Source organism: Aotus nancymaae, unplaced genomic scaffold, assembly GCF_030222135.1.
Source record: "Aotus nancymaae isolate 86718 unplaced genomic scaffold, 86718_ANA_hifiasm-v0.15.2.pri h1tg000016l, whole genome shotgun sequence".
NCBI classification, from domain to species: Eukaryota; Metazoa; Chordata; class Mammalia; order Primates; family Aotidae; genus Aotus; species Aotus nancymaae.
In genome coordinates, this window is record NW_026988428.1 from 84,199,301 (window position 1) to 84,223,534 (window position 24,234).

The 24,234-nt window shown below is 35.3% G+C and overlaps 1 protein-coding gene across 2 annotated transcripts in view; it reads left to right on the plus strand.

Moving 5' to 3' along the window:
- Positions 1-4,248: 4,248 nt before the first annotated feature.
- Positions 4,249-24,234, plus strand: part of LOC105713874 (solute carrier organic anion transporter family member 1B3) — an 82,379-nt gene continuing 62,393 nt past the window's right edge. The window contains exons 1-2 of one of the 2 annotated variants that reach the window (XM_012447695.2): positions 4,249-4,318; positions 16,499-16,648. In XM_012447695.2, coding sequence (XP_012303118.1) covers positions 16,565-16,648 — 84 coding nt within the window. In that variant the 5' untranslated portion in view covers positions 4,249-4,318; positions 16,499-16,564. Of the gene's footprint in view, positions 4,319-16,498; positions 16,649-24,234 lie in introns of those variants that run through there. The other variant, XM_012447696.3, reaches the window with a different exon arrangement.

Consider the following 24,234-nt stretch of genomic DNA (forward strand, 5'->3'; position numbering starts at 1 on the left):
AACCATATTAGTAGGAGTTTGACAATTTTTAAAAAACTTGAACATACACCTCCCACATAACCCAGGAATTCCACTACTGGGTATTTGTGAATAAGACATGAAAGAATATGTCTACACAAAGACTTATGAACAGATGTTTATACTTGTATTTATAATAGTTTAAAACAGCAAATAACCCAAATGTCTACTGAAATACTTTAGCTTGAGCTTGGCTATAATGAATACATTTTAAACAATTCTGTCAACTCCATTTTGTCCACCCTGAGCTATGTCTGTCCACCCTGAGTTATGTAGGGCATTTTGTTTCAAAAGTTTGCGGTCTGAAATATCTGGCATTTTTGTAACTAATTTTTTGAGAAACAGGGCCCACCGGCCCGTATATTTTGCATTTGTAACCGTGTAACTGTTGCCCCACACTGCTACCCCACATCCTGAGTAAAAAAACAATTTTGAGTAGAACTTTTTGTTAGGCCCCCGCCACAGAGAGTAAAAAATGACACTCCATTGTATCAGGGATTATTTAATTGAAAACTCTGAGTCATCACCCTAATCACCAGACTGACAGGCCCCCTACTCGTCCTTCTTTTAAGTCTAACTTTTGGACCATATATACTAAATTAACTCCTAAAATTCATCAAACGGCATCAGCCTCATATATATCAGAACCCACTATTATCCCCTGAATACCACTAAGAAATCCATGATTTAATTCTGCCAAAACATCAATGGAAAATGAAATATCCTAGCTTGAGCTTGGCTATAATGAATACATTTTAAACAATCCTGCCAACTCCATTTTGCCCATCCTGAGCTATGTTTGCCCACCCTGAGTTATGTAGGGCATTCTGTTATGAAAGCTTGCTGTCTGAGACACCTAGCATCTTTGTAACCAGTTTTCTGAGAAACAAGGCCCACTGGCCCTGTATATTTTGTGTCTGTAATCGTATAGCTGCTACCCCACACTACCCCACATTCTGAGTAAAAAAACAATTTTAAGTAGAACTTTTTGTTAGGCACCCCCTTTCTCCCCTGACCTACTCCTTCTGCCTCTGTAATAATCTGCTTACCGCCCCCTGACCCTAAACTGGTATAAAAATGTGGACCGCCCTTTGTTCTTGGCTGAGAGGTTTGAGCTCTAGCTGACTCTCAGACACCGGCATAAAAAAGAACTCTAAACAAACATAGTATGTGACGCTTCTGTTTATACTCACTCGAGTATAGCACTATAAACAGGTGAGTAGACAAATAAATTGTATATTCATATAAGAAAAAACTAGCATTGAAGGGAATGAATTATTTTATCTATGACAATATGATTGAACCTTAAAGTAATTATGGTGAGTCAAGCAGAAAGAAGTACCTATTGTTTGATGTACCTTAATATAAAATTCTTTAAAATGTAAACTAATCTATAGTGACAAAAGCAGTTCAGTGTTCCGGTCTGAGTCGGGTAGTGGTAGGAAGGGACAGGAGAAAACTTCTGTGGATGACCGTCTTCATTATCTTTGTTTTATGACTGAATGCATATGTCAAAATTCATTTAATGTATCTGCATTTTACTGCATATAAATTATTCTTTCAAGAAGTTAATTTTTTTCTAAAACTTTATCTGTACTTGCATATCCTTTGGAAAAGAGAATGCATATCTCACATTGAAGACCACAGGGCTGAAGCACTAAACTATAAGAAGCAAGAAGAGTTGCTAATCTCTTTCTGTGTGTCAGACCTGTTCAGGATCCATGCAGCTGGCATAATTGGCTCATTTATTCAAAATGTCTATTGTTTCTATAATATAACAAGCAGTATACTAGAAAATGACCGAACAAAAAGGATGAAGTTCCTGCCCTTTTGTTGCTGGGAAAGAAAATATACAGACATAATTTATAAAAACATGGAATTTTAAGAGATATGGAGGGGTCAGTAGGGCAAGTCATTAGAGAGTTACAAATGTTACCTTTTAATATAGGTCAGGAAAAGCATCTGCAAGGCAGCAATGGTTAAGCAGAAAAATAATTGAAGTGAAAAATGAACATCTGGAGGCAAAATAGTTCATGTAAAAGGAAGACGAAGTGACAAGGACTTGAGGCAGGTATATAAGTGAAAGGTTTTTGGAATATCAAGTAGGTCTGTGTTGCTGGATAGTAATGGCTGAGTAGGAAATACTTGTAGAAAATATTGTCAGAGGGATAACCAGGGAAAATATTGTGTAGATTCTTGTAGGATGTAGAAAGGACTTGGGTATTTATTCTAAGTGAGCTAGGAAGCATTGGAAGATTTTGAATACAATTTTCATGGAGAATTTCTTAACATAGTATGCATCAGTGTCATGTCTGACTCTTTAAGGAAAATCAATTGTTGACTGTTTTCAGCTTTTTAATATCATGATCATTGATGGTTGAATAACTGCATCATATATAATTATAGCCAACTTCCTTATTTTAAATATTAGTCCAGATTGTCTTGGTTTTGACATCGTTTAGTTGCTATAAGTTGTTTAAAATGGAAATTGCATTTATATATTCCTTTAAAAATATTTATCGAATATCTTCTAGGTAATAGATATTATTCTAGACATAGATGATGCAGCAGTGAACGAAAAAGATAAAAACACATCCTTGCACTTCTAAAACTTACTCAGTAGTATAAATGTATAGCTGCTGAGGCAAAGGAAGGCTGACAATAAACAAAATATGTGAGCAAAATTCACAGTCTGATAAATAATGAGAACATTTAAGTAGCAAAAAAACCATATTGAGTGTCAGAGGGAGTAATAATAAAAAGTGGCCACCGAAGACCTCACTGAGAAAGTGTCATTTGTGTGAGTACTAGAACATGGTGAGGGAGTGAGCTATGCAGCTATTGGGAAGGAACGTTTCAGACAGAAAAAATAACAGGATCAAATATGCTCAGGATAGGAGCTATAGAGCCTTCAGATTGCTCTTTGGATTTTATGCTAAATGATGTGGGTATCCACTGGTGGGGCGGGAGTGGGGATCTGAGCACAGCAGTGCCATGATATGACTTGCTTTGACGTGATGACCCTGACTGCTGTTTTCAGATTTACACAAGGAAGTGAGGTTGGGGAAGAGGGGCTGTGAGTGAACCGGAGACACAAGCTGAGATACAAGTTTGAGGATATTGCAATAATTCAGAACCAGAATAAAACTTGTGGAGGTGTTGAAAAGTAGCCTCATTCTAGGTATAATTTGAAATTTGAGCCTGATATGAGTGTGACCAACAGCGGAATAAGAATTATTTCAATATTTTGCATATGTATGTGCAACTGGAAGGATAGAATAGGCTTTGCTAAAATAAGGATATTCCAGGACGAAAGAGGTTTGAGAAAGGAAGATGAAGATACCTGTTCAGAAAATGTTAATTATGGCCCAGGTGCGGTGGCTGACGCCTGTAATCCCAGCACTTTGGAAGGTCAAGAAGGGCAGATTGCCTGAGGTCAGGAGTACGAGACCGGGCTGACCAACATGGTGAAACCCCGTCTCTACTAAAAACACAAAAATTAGCTGGGCATGATGGCAGCCACCTGTGATCCCAGCTACTCAGGAGGCTGAGACAGGAGAATTGCATCAACCAAGAAATGTGTGCATTGTTCAGTCTTCTAAAAACCAAGTCAATAGAAGGACACCATTCTTTCTTTAAGCTTTGATGTAAGGAATATATCATACAAGCCAGTCTTGATTTTTGTCCTTTAGAAGACTAGTCTTATGATTAATTGGCAATTTAGTATTCCATGTGGGATATCCAATGTCCATCTACATAATATTTGACCCATACCCATGTAACAAGCAAAGAGGGTATGCTTTATTTTTTGAATGCTAATGTAACCAGTAGGCACATTTTTAAATATGCCTTGACATATTTTTTATTTGGAAGAGTTTTAAATATTTTGGATAATGTGTTGTGTTTGTATTTCTAAAGAAAAAAATGCAGCCAACTTAATTGCATAAAAAATAAGTCATTCCCAGAAATAATTAATTTTCTAATGTTAACATAAAATAATGTGTGCATTCTGAGAAATTATTAATAGAACCTTTAAAAGATAGGCTTCATTTAAAGGTTCTATTAATAATTTCTCAGAATGCATGCATTACCAGAATGTACAAAATACCTAGCTACTTCTAGGAGAATTAGCTAGGTATTTTTTTTTCTGTTTGCCTAGGACAATTACCTAATGAGATGGTTAATCATCACTGGACTCACAAAAACAAACAAACAAAAAGCCAACTAACCATTTAAAGTGGGACTTTAACATCAGAATAAGGATGAACTTGTTGCAGTTGCTGTAGCATTCTAAGTCCAGGTAAGAACCGTCAAGGTTGCTTAATTAACATGTTTAATGTAAGAAATTTTAACAAATTTCAATGAAAATGTTTTGGTAGTTATGATGAATTTTACAAATTTTATGCTCTGCATTTTCTCCACACTTATGTTCTGAGTCCTAAATGCCTAGTAAATATCCCTTCTAGAAATAGAAGAGCCTCAGGTTTATATCCTGAAAGATAAATTAGAGTAAATCATACCTTTATAAAGTAAAAAATAAAGCTTGAAGTCCTACTTCCATTGCTTTCTAAATGAATGAAACATGAAGCCTGAAAGAATGGACTTCTAAGTTACTTTCTTAAAACATACTATAACTATTTGCATAAACTGTATAGAATTCTTATACTAGCCTCTCTATTTCTTTGATTTCACTTTAACTGCATAAGTTGTAATGGATGGGTCATGGGGGGCAGGGTGGTAAATGTGTTTCAAAGTCACTTAACCACTTCACTTTCCTCTGTTCAACTCAAGTTTAATTTAGAGTGAGGAAAAAAAGATTTTCAAAATAATTTTTAATCTCTGTTCAAATAAGAGAAAAAATCTTCTGGGCACAGCTCTTGGAAGGAATTGACAGCTCAATAAAATATTGGTTCCCTTCACCCATTCAGAAAGGTGACTTCCCTGATAAGGCAATTGTTTTCATTGTGAAAGTAAGGTGGAGATGCAGAAAATCTCTCCTCTGAAAAATCTAAGAAGTTAGGGAATGCTGTTTTCCCTTTTATCTTCCTTGGTTCCATAGGTACATGCTAAAAACTGGGTCACTTGGCCTGCACTGGTTTTCTATAATCCCTTAAGTATGAAAAGCGTAACAGAAATAAGCAGAAGCTGGTAAGATTCTGCCCTCTACTTCAGCCCTATCAAACTGGGAAGAATTGACCTGTTCTGCTCAGGAAAGAGTTGCAATGCTATATCCAAATGCCTGTGACTCTGTCTTATAAACATATTGTGTTCTTGAAATTTATTTATGTCAATAATTTGGAACTCAGAAATAATATGTTCAAAGCAAAATACATTAAATGCTGCTAAATAAGGCTTAAAATGCCACAATGGAGTAAAAAGTGTGGTATTTATTCAAGGCTAAATTGATACTCCAGCTTTCTAGGTACTTTGTACTTACTTAATACAATTTAATCTTTATGAGAGATGATGAACAAAGTGCCCAAATTTCTTATTTTTCTGGCTGGGTATTTTATCTGAACAAAAAAGAGAGAGGTGTGGAATAGTTGTTTTAGAAAGCAGGGGGAATGCAGGAAAAAAGTAATGATTATTCAGATATGTTCTCTAATGGCAAAGCAGGGTGAGAGAGGTTATTTCAACTGGAATAAAACAGGGAAACATTAAAATGGTATGATTTGGAGCAGCATTACAGCCAAGTGATGGTGAAGGACATTCCAGGAGTAGAAGAAATATACATGAAGGTAGAGAGCTTTCTTCTTGGGACAGTGCTTCCACATGTCTGCAAGTACTTATGGTTGTATCAGGAATGGGACTAAAAATAAGAATTTATTTAGGCTGTGAAGACCCTCAAATAGGAAGTATAAGTTTTATTTTTATTGCAAGAGGGATCTTTGAATGATTCCAAGAATGGACATGATATGCACAGGAAAGAAAGCAAGCTGGAAGACAGGGCTAGAAGTTAATCACTTGAAAGAAACAAGGCTTGAGTGGTGAGATAATAGTCTTCAAGACTTCAGGAATATTTGTTTAGTATCAAGAAAAAGAAAAGTCTAAAACTAAAGGAAGACTATCCATCTTGCAAGTTATTCAAAGAGATTTCCAATTATAGAATTAATTGGTAAAAAATAAATATTTTCCGGGATCCGGGCAAGATGGCTAAATAGGAACAACTCTGGTACGCAGCTCCCAGTGAGATTGACGCAGAAGGCAGGTTATTTCCTCATTTCCAATTGAGGTACCTGGTTCATTTCATTGGGACTGGTTGGACAGTGGGTGTAGCCCAACGAGGGCAAGCCAAAGCAGGGTGGGGTGTCGCCTCAGCTAGGAAGCACAACAGGCCAGGGAACTCCCTCTCCTAGGCAAGAGAAGCCATTAGGGACTGTTTCCTGAACTCTGGCCCAGATACTATGCTTTTCCCATAGTCTTCACAACCCACAGACTAGGATATTCCCTCTGGGTCCAACACAACCATCAGGGCACTGGAGTTCCAGCACAAAACTGGGCAGCTGTTTGGGCACAAACCAAGCTAGCCACAGCAGGTTTTTTTTTTCATACCCCATTGGCACTTGGAACAACAGCAAGGCAGAACCATTCACTCCTTTGGAAAGGGGGCTGAAGCCAGGGAGCCAAGTGTTCTGGCTCAGTGGGTCCCACCCCCATGAAGACCAGCAAGCTAAGATCCACTGGCTTGAAATTCTTGCAGCCAGCACAGTAGTCTGAGTTTGACTCAGAGCATTCAATTAAAGCTTGGTGAGGGGAGGGGTGTCCATCATTGCTGAGGCCGGAGTAGGCAGTTTCAACCTCAAGTGCAAAAAAAAAGCTGCCAGGGAGTTCAAACTGGGTAAAGCCCACCACAGCCCAGCAGCTACAGACAGACTGTCTCACTAGATGCCCGCATTGGGCAGGGTAGCTCTGAAAAAAGGTAGCAGCCCATCAGGGACTTATAAAGTACCCACCTTCCTGAGATAGATCATCTGGGAAAAGGGGCAGTTGTGGGTACAGCTTCAGCAGACCTAAATGTTCCTGACTGGCAGCTCTGAAGAGAGCAGCAGATCTCCCAGCATAGCATTTGAGCTCTAATAAGGGACAGACTGCCTCCTTAAGTGGCTCCCTGACCCCCATGTATCCTGACTGGGAGACACCTCCCAGTAGGGGCCAACAAACACCTCATACAGGAGAGCTCTTGCTGGTATCTGGTGGATACCCCTACGGGATGAAGCTACCAGAAGAAGGAACAGGCAGAAATCTTTGCTGTTCTGCAGCCCCCGCTGATCATTCCAGGCAAACAGGATCTAGAGTGGACTTGCAACAAACTCCAGCAGACCTGCAGCCGAGAAGCCTGACTGTTAGAAGGAAAACCAACAAACAGAAAGAAATAGTTTCAACATCAACAAAAAGGACATTCACTCATAGGTCCCATCCAAAGATCACTGACCTCAAAGACCAAACATAGATAAATTCACCAAGATAGGAAGAAACGAGTGCAAAAAGGCTGAAAATTCCAAAAATTCCAATAACGCCACTTCTACTCCAAGGGATTGAAACTGTTTGCCAGCAAGGGAAAAAACTGAGCAGAGAAGTAGTTTGATGAATTGACAGAAGCAGCCTTCAGAGAGTGGGTGATAACAAACTTCTTCGAGCTAAAGGAGCATGTTCTAACATAATGCAAGGAAGCTAAGACCCTTGAACAAAGGTTAGACAAAATGCTAACTAGAATAACCAGTTTAGAGAAAAACATAAATAACCTGATGGAGTTGAAAGCACAGCACAAGAACTTTGTGAAGCATAAACAATTTCAATAGCCGAATCGATCAATCAGAAGAAAGGATATCAGAGGTTGAAGATCAACTCAATGAAATTAAGTAAGAAGACAAGATATAGAAAAAAGAATAAAAAGAAATGAATGAAGCCTCCAAGAAATATGGGATTATGAGAAAAGACCAAATATACATTTGATCAGTGTACATGAAAGTGAAAGGGAAAATGAAACAAAGTTGGAAAACACTCCTCAGGATATTATCCAGAACTTCCCCAACCTAGCAAGGCAGGACAACATTTAAATCCAGGAAAGACAGAGAACACCACAAAGATAACACCTCAAGAAGAGCAACCCAAGACACATAATCGTCAGATTCACCAAGGTTGAAATGAAGGAAAAAATGCTAAGGGTAGCCAGAGAGAAAGGTGGGGTTACACAAAGGGAAGCCCATCAGACTCACAGCAGATCTCTCAGCACAAATCCTACAAGCCAGAAGAGAGTGGGGGGCCAACATTCAACATCCATAAAGAAAAGAACTTTCAACTCAGAATTTCATATCCAGCCAAACTAAGCTTCATAAGTGAAGAAGAAATAAAATCCTTTACAAACAAGCAATTGCTGAGAGATTTCATCACGACCAGGCCTGCCTTACAAGAGCTCCAGAAGGAAGCACTAAATATGGAAAGGAACAACTGATACCAGACACTGCAAAGACATACCAAATGGTAAAGACCATTGATGCAATGAAGAAACTGCATCAACTAACAGGCAAAACAACCAACTAGCCTCAAAATGGCAGGATCAAATTCACACAGAACAATATTAACCTTAAATGTAAATGGGCTAAATGCCCCAATCAGAAGACACTAGCAAATTGGATAAAGAGTCAAGACACATCTGTGTGCTGTATTCAGGAGACCCATCCCATGTGCAAAGACACACATAGGCTCAAAATAAACGTATGGAGGGAGATTTACCAAGCAAATAGAGAACAGAAAAAAAAAAAAAAGCAGGGGTTGCCATCCTCGTTTCTGATAAAATAGACTTAGACCAACAAAGATCAAAAGAGACAAAGAAGGGCATTACATAATGGTAAATGGATCAATGCAACAAGAAGAGCTAACTGTTCTAAATATATATGCACCCAATGCAAGAGCACCCAGATTCCTAAAGCAAGTTCCTGGGGACCTACGAAGAGATTTCGATTCCCACATAATAATAGTGGGAGATTTTCACACTCCGTTGTCAATATTAGACAGATCAACAAGACATAATTTTTTTTTCTTTATTATACTTTAAGTACTGGGTACGTGTGCAGCTCGTGCAGGATTGTTACATAGGTATACACATGCCATGGTGATTTGCTGCATCCATCTCCCCATTACCTACATTAGGTATTTCTTCTAATATTATCCCTCCCCATTCCCCCCACCCCCTGCTATCCCTCCCCTAAACCCCCACCCCCGACAACAGGGCCCAGTTGTGTGATATTGCCCTCCCTGTGTCCATGTATTCTCATTGGTCAACACTCACTTATGAGTGAGAACATGAGGTATTTGGTTTTCTGTTATTGTGTCAGTTTGCTGAGAATGAGGGTTCCCAGCTTCATCCATATCCCTGCAAAGAACTTGAACTCATCGTTTTTTATGGCTGCATAGTATTCCACGGTGTATATGTGCCACATTTTCTTTATCCAGTCTATCGTTGATGAATATTTGGGTTGGTTCCAAGTCTTTGTTATTGTACACAGTTCCAAAATGAACATAGATGTAGATGTGTCTTTATAATAGGACAATTTATAATCCTTTGGGTATATATATCCAGTAATGGGATTGCTGGATCAAATGGTGTTTCTAGTTCTAGATCCTTGAGAAAACATCACACTGTCTTCCACAATGGTTGAACTAACGTACACTCCCACCAACAGTGTAAAAGTCTTCCTATTTCTCCACGTCCTCTTCAGTATTTGTTGTCTCCAGATTTTTTAATAATCGCCATTCCAACTGGCATGAGATGGTATCTCAATATGGTTTTGATTTGCATTTCTCCAATGACCAGTGATGATGAGCATTTTTTCCTGTTTGTTAGCTGCATAAGTGTCTTCTTTTGAAAAGTGTCTGTTCATCTCCTTCATCTACTTTTTGATGGGGTTGTTTGTTGTTTTCTTGTAAATTTGTTTATTTTCTTTGTAGATTCTGGATATTAGCCCTTTGTCAGATGGGTAGATTGCAAAAAGTTTTTCTCATTCTGTTAGTTGCAGATTCACTCTAATGATTGTTTGTTTGTTTGTTGTGCAGAAGCTCTTAAGTTTAATTAGATCCCATTTGTCTATTTTGGCTTTTGTTCCTATTGCTTTTGGTGTTTTAGTCATAAAGTCCTTGCCTATGCCCATGTCCTGAATGGTATTACCTAGGTTTTCTTCTCAGTTTTTTATGATGTTAGGTCTTATGTTTAAACCTTTAATCCATCTGAAGTTAATTTTCGTATAAGGTGTAAGGAAGGGGACCAGTTTCAACTTTCTCTACAAGGCTAGCCAGTTTTTCCAACACCATTTATTAAATAGGGCATCTTTTCCCCATTGCTTGTCTTCATCAGGTTTGTCAAAGATCAGATGGTTGTAGATGTGTGGCATTACTTCTGAAGCCTCTGTTCTGTTCCATTGGTCTTTATCTCTGTTTTGGTACCAGTACCATGCTGTTTTGATTACTGTAGCCTTGTAGTATAGTTTGAAGTCAGGTAGTGTGATGCCTTCAGCTTTGTTCTTTTTGCTTAGGATTGTCTTGGCTATGTGGGCTCTTTTTCAGTTCCATAGGAAATTTAAGATGTTTTTATCCAGTTCTGTAAAGAAGGTCAATGGTAGCTTGGTGGGGATAGCATTGAATCTATAAATTACTTTGAGCAGTATGGCCATTTTCACAATATTGATTCTTCTTAACCATAAGCATGGAATGATTTTTCATCTGTTTGTGTCCTCTCCTATTTCCTTGAGCAGTGGTTTATAGTTCTCCTTGAAGAGGTCCTTCATGTCCCTTGTTAGTTATATTCCTAAGTATTTTATTCTCTTTGTAGCTATTGTGAATAGGAGTTCATTAATGATTTGCCTCTCTGTTTGTCTATTATTGGGGTATAGGAATGCTTGTGATTTTTGCACATTGATTTTTGTATCCTGAGACTTTCCTGAAGTTGCTTATCACCTTAAGGATATTTTGGGCTGAGACAATGGGGTCGTCTAAATATACGATCATGTCATCTGCAAATAGAAATAATTTGACTTCCTCTTTTCCTAATTGAATACCCTTTATTTCCTTTCTTGCCTGACTGCTCTTGCTAGAACTTCCAATACTGTGTTGAATAGGAGTGGTGAGAGAGGGCACCCTTGTCTTGTGCCAGTTTTAAAAGGGAATGCTTCCAGTTTTTGCCCATTCAGTATGATTGGCTGTGGGTCTGTCATAAATAGCTTTTATTATTTTGAGATACCTAGTTTATTGAGAATTTTTAGATGAAGGGCTGTTGAATTTGGTCAAAGGCCTTCTCTGCATCTATTGAGAAAATCATGTGGTTTTTGTCTTTGGTTCTGTTTATGTGACAGATTACGTTTATAGATTTGTGTATGTTGAACCACCTTTGCATCCCAGGGATGAAGCTGACTTGATCATGATGAATAAGCTTTTTGATGTGCTATGGGATTTAGTTTGCCAGTATTATATTGAAGATTTTCACATCAATGTTCATCAGGGATATTGGCCTGAAATTTTCTTTTTTATTTGTGTCACTGACAGGTTTTGGTATCAGGATTATGTTGGTCTCATAAAATGAGTTAGAGAAGATTCCCTCTTTTTGTATTATTTGGAATAGTTTCAGAAGGAACAGTACCAGCTCCTGTTTGTATGTCTGGTAGAATTTGACTGTGAACCCATCTGGTCCTAGACTTTTTTCGTCTGGTAGGCTATTAATTGCTGACTCAACTTCAAACCTTGTTATTGGTCTATTAAGGGATTCAACTTCTTCCTGGTTTAGTCCTGGAAGGGTGTAAGTGTCCAGGAATTTATCCATTTCTTCTCAATTTACAGGTGTATGTGCATCGAGATGTTTGTATTAATCTCTGATGGTAGTTTGTGTTTCTATAGAATTGGTAGTGATATCCCCTTTATCATTTTTTATTGCATCTGTTTGATTCTTCTCTTTTTTTGCTTTTTATTAGTCTGGCTAGCAGGTCTATTATTTTGTTGATCTTTCAAAAAACCAGCTCCTGGATTCATTAATTTTTTTGAAGGTTTTTTTTTTTTTTTTAATCTCTATCTCCTTCAGTTCTGCTCTGATCTTAGTTATTTATTGTCTTCTGCTAGCTTTTGAATTTGTTTGATCTTGCTCCTCTAGTTCTTTTAATCGTGAAATTAGGGTGTTGATTTTTTTTTTATCTTTCCTCGCTTCTCATGTGGTCATTTAGTGCTGTAAATTTCCCTCTAGACACTGCTTTAAATGTGTCCCAGAGATTCTGGTATGTGTGTCTTTGTTCTCATTAGTTTCAAAGAATATCTTTATTCCTTCCTTAATTCTGTTATTTACCCAATAGTCATTAAGAAGTAGGTTGTTCATTTCTGTGTTATTGTGTGGTTTGATTGAGTTTCTTAATCCTGAGTTCTAATTTGATTGCACTGTGGTCTGAGAGACTGTTTGCTCTGATTTTCATTATTTTGCATTTGCTCAGGAGTGATTTACTTCCAATTATGTGGTCAATTTTAGAATAGGTGTGATGTGGTTCTAAGAAGAATGTATCTTCTGTATATTTGGGGTGGAGAGTTCTGTAGCTGTCTACTACGTTCACTTGGTTTAGATCTGAGTTCAAGTCCTGGATTTCCTGTTAGTTTTCTGTCTCCTTCATCTGTCTAATATTGACAGTGGGGTGTTAAAATCTCCCATTATTACTTTGTGGGAGTTTAAGTCTCTTCGTAGGTTGTTAAGAACTTGCTTTATGTATTCGGTACATATATATTTAGGATAGTTAGCTCTTCTTATTGCATTGATCCATTTACCATTATGCCTGAATAAGCAATACCATTCAGGACATCGGCATGGGCAAAGACTTTATGACTAAAACATGAAAAACAATGGCAACAAAAGCCAAAATAGACAAATGGGATCTAATTAAACTTAAGAGCTTCAGCAAAAGAAACAATTATCAAAGTGAACAGACAGTCTAAAGAATGGAAGAAAATTTTTGTGATCTATCCATCTGGCAAAGGGCTAGTATCCAGAATCTGTAAAGAACTTAGACAAATTTACAGGAAAAAAACAAACAACCGCATCACAAAGTGGATAAAGGATATGAACAGAGACTTTTCAAAAGAAGACATTTATGCAGCCAACAAACATAGTAAAAAATGCTCATCATCACTGGTCATTGGAGAAATGCAAATCAAAACCATATTGAGATACCATCTCATGTCAGTTGGAATGGCAATCATTAAAAAATCTGGAGACAACAGATGCAGGAGAGGAGGTGGAGAAATAGGAAAGCTTTTATGTTGTTGGTGGGAGTGTAAATTATAGTTCAACCATTGTGGAAGACAGTGTGGCAATTCCTCAAGGATCTAGAACTACCATTTGACCCAGAAATCCCATTACTGGGTATATACCCAAAGGATTATAAATTTTACTATAAAGACACATGCACATGTGTGTTTATTGCAGCACTGTTCACAATAACAAAGAGTGGAACCAACACAAATGCCCATAAGTGATAGACTAAATAAAGAAAATGTGGCACATATACACCATGGAATACTATACAGCCATAAAAAACGATGAGTTCATGTGCTTTGCAGGGACATGGATGAAGCTGTTAACCATCATTCTCAGCAAACTAATACAAGAACAGAAAACCAAACACTGCATGTTCTCACTCATAAGTGGGTGTTGAACAATGATAACACATGGATACAGGGAGGGGAACATCACACACTGGTGCCTGTCAGAGGATGGGGAACTAGGGGAGGGACATTATTAGGAGAAATACCTAATGTAGATGATGGGTTATGGAAGCAGCCGACCACCATGGCACTTTTATACCTATATAACAAACCTGCATGTTCTACACATGTACCTCAAAATGTAAAGTATAAAATAAAGAAATATTTTCTAACTTGTAAGTTATGAAGAAAGAAACAGAAAGAGATAGTTGTGGAAAAAGTGTTGTGAATTTATTAAGGGGCTGCTTATTACCTTGAGTCCACCAAACTATTGATTTTTTTCCTCACCTCACCTACAAAACGCAATTGAAATTCTCTTAGAGATACATATGTATGAGTTTCAGCATTCATGAGTATGTTTATATACACTCACATATACATAAGTGATAGTATCTTCAGATATTATTGCCATATTCATGCATTATCCACTAAATATGCATGACATATTCATGGTTTTTGTACATTTATAATATAGAGAATCTGTAAATCCTTGTTGAGTAAATTAATGCATAAAACATCAAGTAGATATTTATTATTCACAGATTCTATATTAGAAAATTTATCTAAACACTAAAATTTATTTATGACACCAAAATTAATACTGCTGGGCTTTTATGGTCATTGGCATGCATGGACAGAGTGGTAAAAAATTTGAGTTGCTATGTTTCCAGCTGAGGTGGAACAAAGTGAAGTGTTGTCCCATGTTCCTGCCTCTAAGAGTGCCTGAAAGAAAATATATATATATATATACGCTATGTAAGTTTACTTCTGGCATGAACTACAGGGCTGTTGACCACTGTTCAGTGTTAATGAATCAACGGTATATACCAAAGTACTTTAAACAGAAACATACAAAAAACATTATGTATTAAGTTATGTATTGATCCATTGATGAAAATGCTGTGACCCAAGGCACACAGTCACCTAACTGTTTATCTCCTTTAGAAACAATGGTTCAATATTTGCAAATTCAATGTTCCCAGCAACTTTATGGAACATATTTATTGCAAAAAGTGAGAATCAATTGTACATATAACCTACATCATACATATTGTATAATCAGTATTCTATTATAAATCAGATACTTGTGTAGATACTTTAGATATTTACATATCTAAGGTGTATTTAAGCAGCTTCATAGCATATATCTACATAGCTCTACTATATCTACATAGCATATATCTATGTATGCATGCTACATACATAACATATACCTATATCTATGTTATGTATCTGTTTATATACTTTAGATACATAAATATGTGTTATGCACATATGTATGAACAAGAATACATCTCTAAACTTTCATGAGAAATCCACTATTCTATATAAAAGAGTCAACTGAAGTAAAAGTTGACTCATTTTACTAGTCTTTAAAATAGGAGTTTAATAACTCTCAAACCTATGATTTCTCTTGTGCTTTGACTTCAAAACTCCACTTGTAGGAATTCATCCTAGAGATATGACCACACATAAATAACATGACATATAACATATTGAAAACATTGTCTAATATCAAATAATTAGATATAAGTTAAATAGTTATCAATATGGAACTAGTTACATATATTATGGACAACAGAATACCCTGCTACCATAAGGAAAATGAGAAGGACTTTTATTAATACAAAGCATATACAGAAGGTAAAAAGGTAGAGTAATGGTATTAATTTATTAATATTAATTTATTAATATAAATTTTAATTTTAAAATTTTAATATAAATTTAATATAAAATATTTATTAATATAAAGATTGATAAATTAATCTTTACACTAATTTATATTAATAAAAATTAAAAATAAAAAATAATATAATTTATATTAATAAATTAATCTTTCTATTAATAAATTAATATAAAGATAAATTAATTTATTATATAAGATTAATATAATAAATTTTAATATAAAAATTTATTAATATAAAGCATATACAGAGGTAAAAAGGTAGAATAAAGGTAGTGGTAATGGTTTGCTCATATTTCTATTAAAAGGCAAAATATTATGTATTTAATTAAAAATGCATATCAGATTTCTGGAAAAGGGGACAAAGGTTATGAAAAGAATCTTTGCTTTTTTTTTTTTTCTTTTTTTTGCATTTTCAACTACATGCATGTATTTTCTCTTGAAAAATAAATGAATAAACCTGATAAACAGTACAATCATGATGATGGTAAGGTCAAGCATGTCCAGAGTCTCTCTGAGAGATACTTCGAATTTATTTTGTTCTTTTAAACAAATTTAAAGTGTATCTGCTTTTTGAGCCTGGTTCCATAGGTATCTCCTCTATAAAACTGTCTGAGGCTATCCTAATTATTATTATTATCATTATTTTCCACCCATTTTGAGTATCTACTATGTGCAAGTCATTTGGCACTTTATAAACTTATAAGGATAATGTAAACATAAATTTGCTTTTATAAACCTTATAATCTGGATATATAGAAAAAACAATTTTAATTTCTATAATTTTAAATTTTTGTTCATATAATCTAGTGTGTGATTTTATATTATTGTATTGTTTCAAATTTGTCTATAAAAAATTTTTTTTCTAAGTAGTTATAATCTTTTTTGGTGGAGTTTGTGTCTGTCTTTCCTCTGTGTCCAGCATTGACCTAGCCCTGTGGTCAGAAAATAGCAGACCCTGAATGAATATTAGAGAATGATTGATTGATTGATATTGAGCTCATGGCTTTTCTTATTTTCTAATTGTATATGATTAAAGTAAAATAAATTATACATTTTCTTTTTTAACAGGTGATCATTTCAAACCAAGCATCAACAACAATTAAAAAACATTCATGTGATATCTGTAGTTTAATCATGGATCAACATCAACATTTGAATAAGACAGCAGAGTCAGAATCTTCAGAAAAAAAGAAAACAAGATGCTGCAATCAATTCAAGGTAGAATGGATTTTATATTTTCAAACTAAAATAAGTTAATGGAAAATGTTAATGTATAAAAAGATGACTAATTGTCAAAGAGAACATTATGTCTCATATTACAATTTTTGCATTGAAGCACACATTAAAATATTGACAAAATAATCCTTATATTGATTTAAATCAGTTTTTAATCTGATTAAGGTATTTCTTTGGTAGAATTTTTTGATGTATAAAAGTTTTTTTTTAATTTTGATTTTTTGTGAGTATGTAGTAGGTATATATGTTTATGGGGTACATGAGATGTTTTGGTATAGGCATGCAATATGAAATAAGCAAATAATGAAGAATGGGGCATCCATTCCCTCAAGCATTTTTTCATTGAGTTGCAAACCATCCAATTATACTCTTTACGTTATTTTAGAAGGTACAGTTAAGTAATTGACTGTAGTCACCCTGTTGTGCTATCAAATAGTAAGTCTTACTCATTTTTTTAACGATTTTTTTTAACCATTAACCATCCCCATCTCCCCACCCCTACACTCCCCACCACTCTTTTCAGCATCTGGTAACCATCCTTCCACTCTCTATGTCCATGAATTCAGTTGTTTTGATGTTTAGATCCCATAAATAAGTGAGAACATGCAATGTTTGTCTTTCTGTGCTTGGCTTATTTCAGTTAACATAATGATCTCCAGTTCGATAATTTTGTTGCAATTGACTGGGTCTCATTCTTTTTATAGCTGAATAGTACACATTTTTTTTTACACATTCATCTATTGACAGACACTTAGGTTGCTTCCAAATCTTAACTATTGTAAACAGTGCTGCAACAAACATGGGAGTAACTTTTTACTCCCATGGGATAACTTTTAGATATACTGATTCCCTTTCTTTTGGGTATATGCCCAGCAGTGGGATTGCTGGATCACATGGTAGCTCAATTTTTAGTTTCTTGAGGAACCTCCAAACTGTTCTTCACAGTAGTTGTACTAATTTATATTCCCACCAATGGTGTACAAGGAATTCCCTTTACTCCACATTCTCACCAGGATTTGTTATTATCTGTCTTTTGGATATAAGCCATTTAGTTGGGGTGAGATAGTATCTCACTGTAGTATTGACTTGCATTTCTCTGATGATTGATGATGTTGAGCACCTCTTCCTATGTCTGTGTGCTATTTGTATGTCTTCTTTTGAGACATGTATATTCAAATATGTTGCCCACCTTTTGATAGGATTATTAGATTTTCTCCTATAAAGTTGTTTGAGCTCCTTAGATATTCTGGTTATTAATTCTTTGACAGATGGGTAGTTTACAAATATTTTCTCCTACTCAGTGGGGTGTCTCTTCACTTTTTTGATTGTATCCTTTTCTGTGCAGAAACTTTTTAACTAGATGTGATCCCATTTGTCCATTTTCCTTTGGGTGCCTGTGTTTCTGGGGTAAGAAAATTGCTCAAGAAATTTTTACCCAGACCAACATTCTGGAGAATTTTCCCAATATTTTCTTGAGGTAGTTTTATGGTTTAAAGTCTTTAGATTTAAGTCTTTAATTCATTTTAATTTGTTTTTTAATATGGCTAGAAATAGATGTCTAGTTTCATCCTAGCACCATTCATTGAAGAGACTGTCTTTTCCCCAGTGAATGTTCTTGGCACTTTGGTCAAAAATGAATTCATTGTAGATGTGTGGATTTGTTTCTGGTTGTCTATACTAATCCATTCATCTATATGTCTGTTTTTATGCCTGTACCATGTTGTTTTGTTTACTATAACTCTGTAGTATAATTCAAAGTCAGATAATGTGATTCCTCCATTTTTTTCTTTTTGCTTAGGACACCCTTGGCTATGGTTCCATATACATTTTAGATTGATTTTTCTATTTCTGTGAAGAAAATCATTGGTATTTTGATAGGGATTACATTAGATTTATAGATGGCTTTGGGTAATATGGACATTTGAAAAATATTGATTCTTCCAAAGCATAAACATGAAATATTTGTCTATTTTGTGATGTCTTCATCAATTTCTTTCATGAAGGTTTTATAGTTTTTATTATAGAGATCTTTCATGTCTTTGGTTAAATTAATTTCTAGGTATTTAATTGTATGTGTGGCTATTGTAAATGGGATTACTTTTTTTATTTCTTTGTCACATTGTTCACTATTGACATATAGAAATGCTACTCAGTTGTATGTTGAATTTGTATCCTGCAACTTTATTGAATTTGTTTATCAGTTCTAATAGTTTTGTGGAATATTTAGAATTTTCCAAATATTAGATCATATCATCTGCAAACAAGATAATTTGAATTCTTCTTTTCCAGTTTGGATGCCCTTTTCTTATTTCTCTTGTCTAATCACTCTACCTAGGACTTCCACTACTATGTTAAGTAACAGTGGTGACAGTGAGCATTATTGTTGTCTTCTAGATCTTAAAGGGAAAGCAAGAGTTTATTAATGTAACATTTAGAAATATTTTTATATCTTCCCTTTGATTCTTGATAGATCAAGAGATACTTATAAGGGTTATTAAAATTAAAAAAGTGTAATAAATAACATCTAAAAATCTTCTTAGAATCAACTTATAAATCTAGAAGATTAATGTCCTGTGAATCACTTTACAATCTTAATCTAATTAAATATTCTTTTGTTAAAGAGCAGCATTGTTACGACTTCTGATAAATTATGTAATAGAGACTGATGGAAAAGAGATCTGTAATAGTCAAAGGATCTAGTCCAAAGATCTAATTGATGATTTACAAAGACTATTTATTTTTTTCTCTGAAAAGTGGTAAAAGTAATAATTCTGACTTTTGTTTTTGTCACAAAATTATGAGGCATTAATGATATTGGCATTTTCATAAACAGGGGAAAAGTATTGCTAAGCACAGTGCTAAATGAAGAAACCAAGACTCAGTAGAGTTGAGATATTTAACTGTAGTCACCTCCGTTGTGAATTGACAACCCTGGAACCTATGTCAAAGCCTTTTAATCCCCACAGGCAAGTCTTTGAGGAAATAAAGAAATTGATCCCAGTCATCTTTTAGCAATATATATATATTTAATTTACTCACATTTGTGGTCCTATCCAGTTGAATAGGGCCACAGAGATTGGATTGTAAACCAAAATATACCTGAGATAGGTCTCAATTAGTTTAGAAGTTTACCTTACCCAGGTTAAGGATGTACCCAGGAGACAGGCCTGGGCCTTTCTCCAAAGGTGATTTTGAGGGCCTAAATACTTAACGGAGAAAAGGTGGCTGGAGAAGAAAGTGGGAATATATGGTCACATTACTGAATCCACATGTTACAAGAGAAAAACTAGCAGGTAAGGAAATGGTCAATTATTTATTTGTCTTGTGGTCAGTAAATCGGCACTTTACACAAGATAAGGTGAATGTAGACTAGCTACCCGTGGAAATATTTAACCTTTTATCTGCAGCTCCGTGCTTAGGAACAAAAGGAAAGGCAGCATTTTGCAAAACTCAGCTTTTAGCTTAATTTTGCTTCTTTTGGCATAGTGAATTGGGGTCTCAGGTTTTTATTTTCCTTTCACAGCTCCCCTGCCTCTTCCTTTTAAAATCTTTTTTAAAAAGCATTTTAGAAGGAAGTTACTCCCTAGTCTTAAATTTTGTCTGATCTCTCATGGCTATGGTGATTTATTCCTAGACCAATAGATTCCACATTATTAGGAAAGCCCATTTTTAGCAGGTTGTGAAATCACATGTCCTGCGAATAAAAAAAATGGGAGAAGGAGGAAGAGAGAAAGAAAACAACAAATAGATACTGAAAAGAACAATCCTGGAAAACTAGTAAAGGCTATATTACTCTGAAGTCTGTTGTCAGTAGGCAGGTATGAAAATGGTTGTGTGTATAAATAAGTTGCTGTTATTTTCTTCTGAAGTTTTAGTTGTCTAGTTTGTGTCCATAGGGCTTTAAGAAAATCACAGCTTACTATTTAGTAATTTCAAATTGGAAAATGTGGTGGGGGGAGAAAAAGAAAGGAAAGGAGAAAAGAAGAAAACAATTGAAAACATTATTTTGAAGACTTATAGCCAGGAAACATTTTAGAATTTAGTCCAAAGTGTACAAATAATAAAAACTGATAAACTTTAGGCAAGACTAGAATCAAATAACAGGTGTACTATAGTTTATAGAAGCATATTTTTTTCTCTCTTCAATTCCCCAGTTTTATTAAAGACAAAATTATAGTAGGACCAATTTATTGGTAAAATACATTTTAGTACTATCACAATTGGTTTGATTATTTGCATAAAGCACATTAAGAATAATCATTTGCCATATAGGTGCTCTCTCTCTCTTTTTGTGAATTGGCTTTACTGGAATCTTTTGCACAAGGCATCTAAGATTAGACCTTTGTAAAGGCCTGAAGCCTAGCCAAGGATTTACAAATATAGTTTGCCTAACTTATTCAATAAAACTGTGACAGTCATCATTTAAGTTATTTCTCTATAAATTATTTACATAGCCTGTGATTTCAGATGTTTGCCTAAGTAGAAATCTTAAGGTTAAGTAACTTTGTTCTTGTTGTTGTTTTGCCAGTAACTCAAAAGTTAGCTTTTTAAATTAAACCAACAACTTTTAATGAATTATTTATACCAAAGTTCCACAAAGATAGTCATGTTTGGGGCTACAGACTTTGTAACCCTCATGCCAAATTTGGACACTTGTATTGTAGCAGAGATCAATATTAAACTGCTTGATCAAGAAATCTAAACAATAATGTGTGTTGACAATTCTAAAGACATTCCTAATTTTATTTTATCAACAATTTTAAAACACACTTATTTATTAAGGATTTTCTTAAGTCACATGAACTTGAAAAAACATTTGGGCTTTTCTATTTTCTATTTTTCTGATAAAGTATTTGATTTAAGTACCTTTGTAAATCAATTAATTAGAGCTCTTTTTTATATTTTTGGTAGTGAAACATAATATACATGACACATAAATACATAGACTTATTAGTCATGAAGATAAAAGTATTTCTTAAATATTCATATTTTAGATATTTTAGACTTCCAATTTAGATATTTCAGACTTCCAATTTCTTATAACCTGTTTCATTATCCTAGGCAATTGTTAGCTAGATAGCCTTAAGTTTGCATACTAAAGGAACAACTCTTAGGTGAAAATCAGATAGCAAAATTTACCGCTAAAGGTAGAGAGAGAGAGTCTGGTGTGCTAAAGGGAGATTAAAAATGGATGCCAAGTCAAACATAAAATTGTAGAAATCTACCTTGCAATTTTATAGAAGACCAATTTTATTTAGATAGGTAGTTTTAAATTTAGTCTCTATCTTTTAATTGGCTCTCTGAGCTCCGCACAGAGGCAGGAATTTAATCAACTCAATGGCCTTTCCCCCCATAATTTGGAACTTTCCTTCGGGATTCGACCATATTGTGTATAGTTGGTCAAACCTAATGGGAAAAAGACTGAAACAACAAAAACAAACAAACAAAAAACAGTTAAGCCAAACAAACAATTGTACAATTTATATGATCACTGAGTGCTCTAATGGTAAGGAGAAATTAAGACCAGTTAGTTGCTAATCTTAACTTTTGGTAATTAAGGAGAATTTCCAAGTCAAAAAACACAATTCAGCTACTTGCCTAGGAACGAGGCCCAGTCCGAATACTGCATTCGACCATCCTAGAAGTGGGGAAACACGCAAACTCACCTTCCCTGGGGGAAGTAAGCTGAAACTCCGAGAAGGAGTTGTTGGTCTCCATCATCATGGAACAGGAAAACTCACCTTCTTTTTTCAAAACAAGTGAAACTCCAGAAAAAGAGTTACACAACAAAATAAATCTTAGATCTTAACCAAATTTTGAGAGAGCAGGCATTCTCTCTTCAGTGGGAGTTCCCTGACCTTGATAAAATGTACAATTAGTTTTGTTATAGGAAAGGGGTCCCGATCCAGACCACAAGAGAGAGTGTTCTTGGATCTTGCGCAAGAAAGAATTCAAGGCAAGTCCACATGGAAAGGAAAAGCAAGTTTATTAAGAAAGTAAAGGAATGGCTACTCCATAAGCAGAGCAGCCCTGAGGACTGCCGGTTGCCCATTTTTATGGTTATTTCTTAATAATATGCTAAACGAGGTGCATTATTCATACCTCCCTTTTTTAGACCATATAGGGTAACTTCCCAACATTGCTATGGCATTTCTAACTGTCATGGAGCTGGTAGGAGTGTAGCAGCGAGGATGACCAGTGGTCATTCTGTCGCCATTTTGGTTTTGGTGGGTTTTGGCCAACTCCTTTACTGCAACCTGTTTTATCAGCAAAGTCTTTATGACCTGTGTTTTGTGCTGACCTTCTGTCTTATCCTGTGACTTAGAATGCCTTAACCATCTGGGAATGCAGCCCGGTAGGTTTCAACCTCATTTTATCCAGCTCCTATTTAAGATTATCTTCATTGTTTACACACCCCTGACAGTTTGAGCAATGAAGATAACTCAAGCTTGTACCTGGCAACCATAGCAGGCTTGTCAAAGGTTAGGGCCACCTCTACTCAGAGTCTTTCCCTTGGTCACCAATTTGCCAATTTGTAAATCAAATGGTATGTGAAACAGGTCTCAATCAATTTAGAAGTTTAATTTGCCAAGGTTAAGAATGTACCAGGGAGACAGGGCTGTGCCTTTCTCCAAAGATGATTTTGAGGACTTCAGTATTTAAAGGGAAAAAACAAATTGAAGGGAAATGAGAGAGGGTATGGTCACAATTCTGAATCCACAGGCTGCCAGAGAAAAAAAGAGGAGGTAGGTAAATAGTCAACTATGTATTCATCTTGCACTTAGTAAACTGACACTCTATGCAAGATAAAGTGAGCATAGAGTAGCTCCTCCTGGAGATATTTAATCTTTTATCTGTAACTGTCTACTTAGGAAGAAAAGAAAAAGCCGCTTGTTGGTGACTTAGCTTAATTTTGTTTCTTTTGGCATAGTGAATTGGGTCCCAAATATTTATTTCATTACACAGGATTCACTTGCAATAATGTTAAACAAGGTTCTTTTTAACTTTGTCCAGGGAACATGGAATTTGTTTATTTTCTGAGATTTCTGATGAAGTCTATCATGATGAAATATTTGAACAATATTTCAGCAGAATGGCATCATTAGGAAAAAGTATTGCCTAATGCAAATGAATTACCTTCTATTGTCTAAGGGTAATATAATGGACTTAATTATTTTTACTTTTAAATACTGAGTGTTACAGTGATTTTACTTTCATGTGCATAGCAGAGTGACAAACTGGTGGAAGAAACAAGATTTCCAGAGTAATCTCTTAAAGCATATTTGGAATAGAAGCTAGGAGTTAGGAAGTTAGCAGTGTATGTAAGGTACATTACTTGCAGTCCAATAAAAAAGCCCAGGTCTAGGGGAAGATACTGGAGTAAGATTGACATCACAATTTCAAAAACATTGCTAAATTGATAAATCATGTCTACAAGTGATGTTTAAAATAATCTTTTCACTAACTTAAATTGTTAATATTGAAAGAATATTAACCTCAAAAATCTCATTACAACAATTCTGTAAAGCCGTGTGTTGGCAGTTGAATTTAGTTGCATTTCTGTGCCT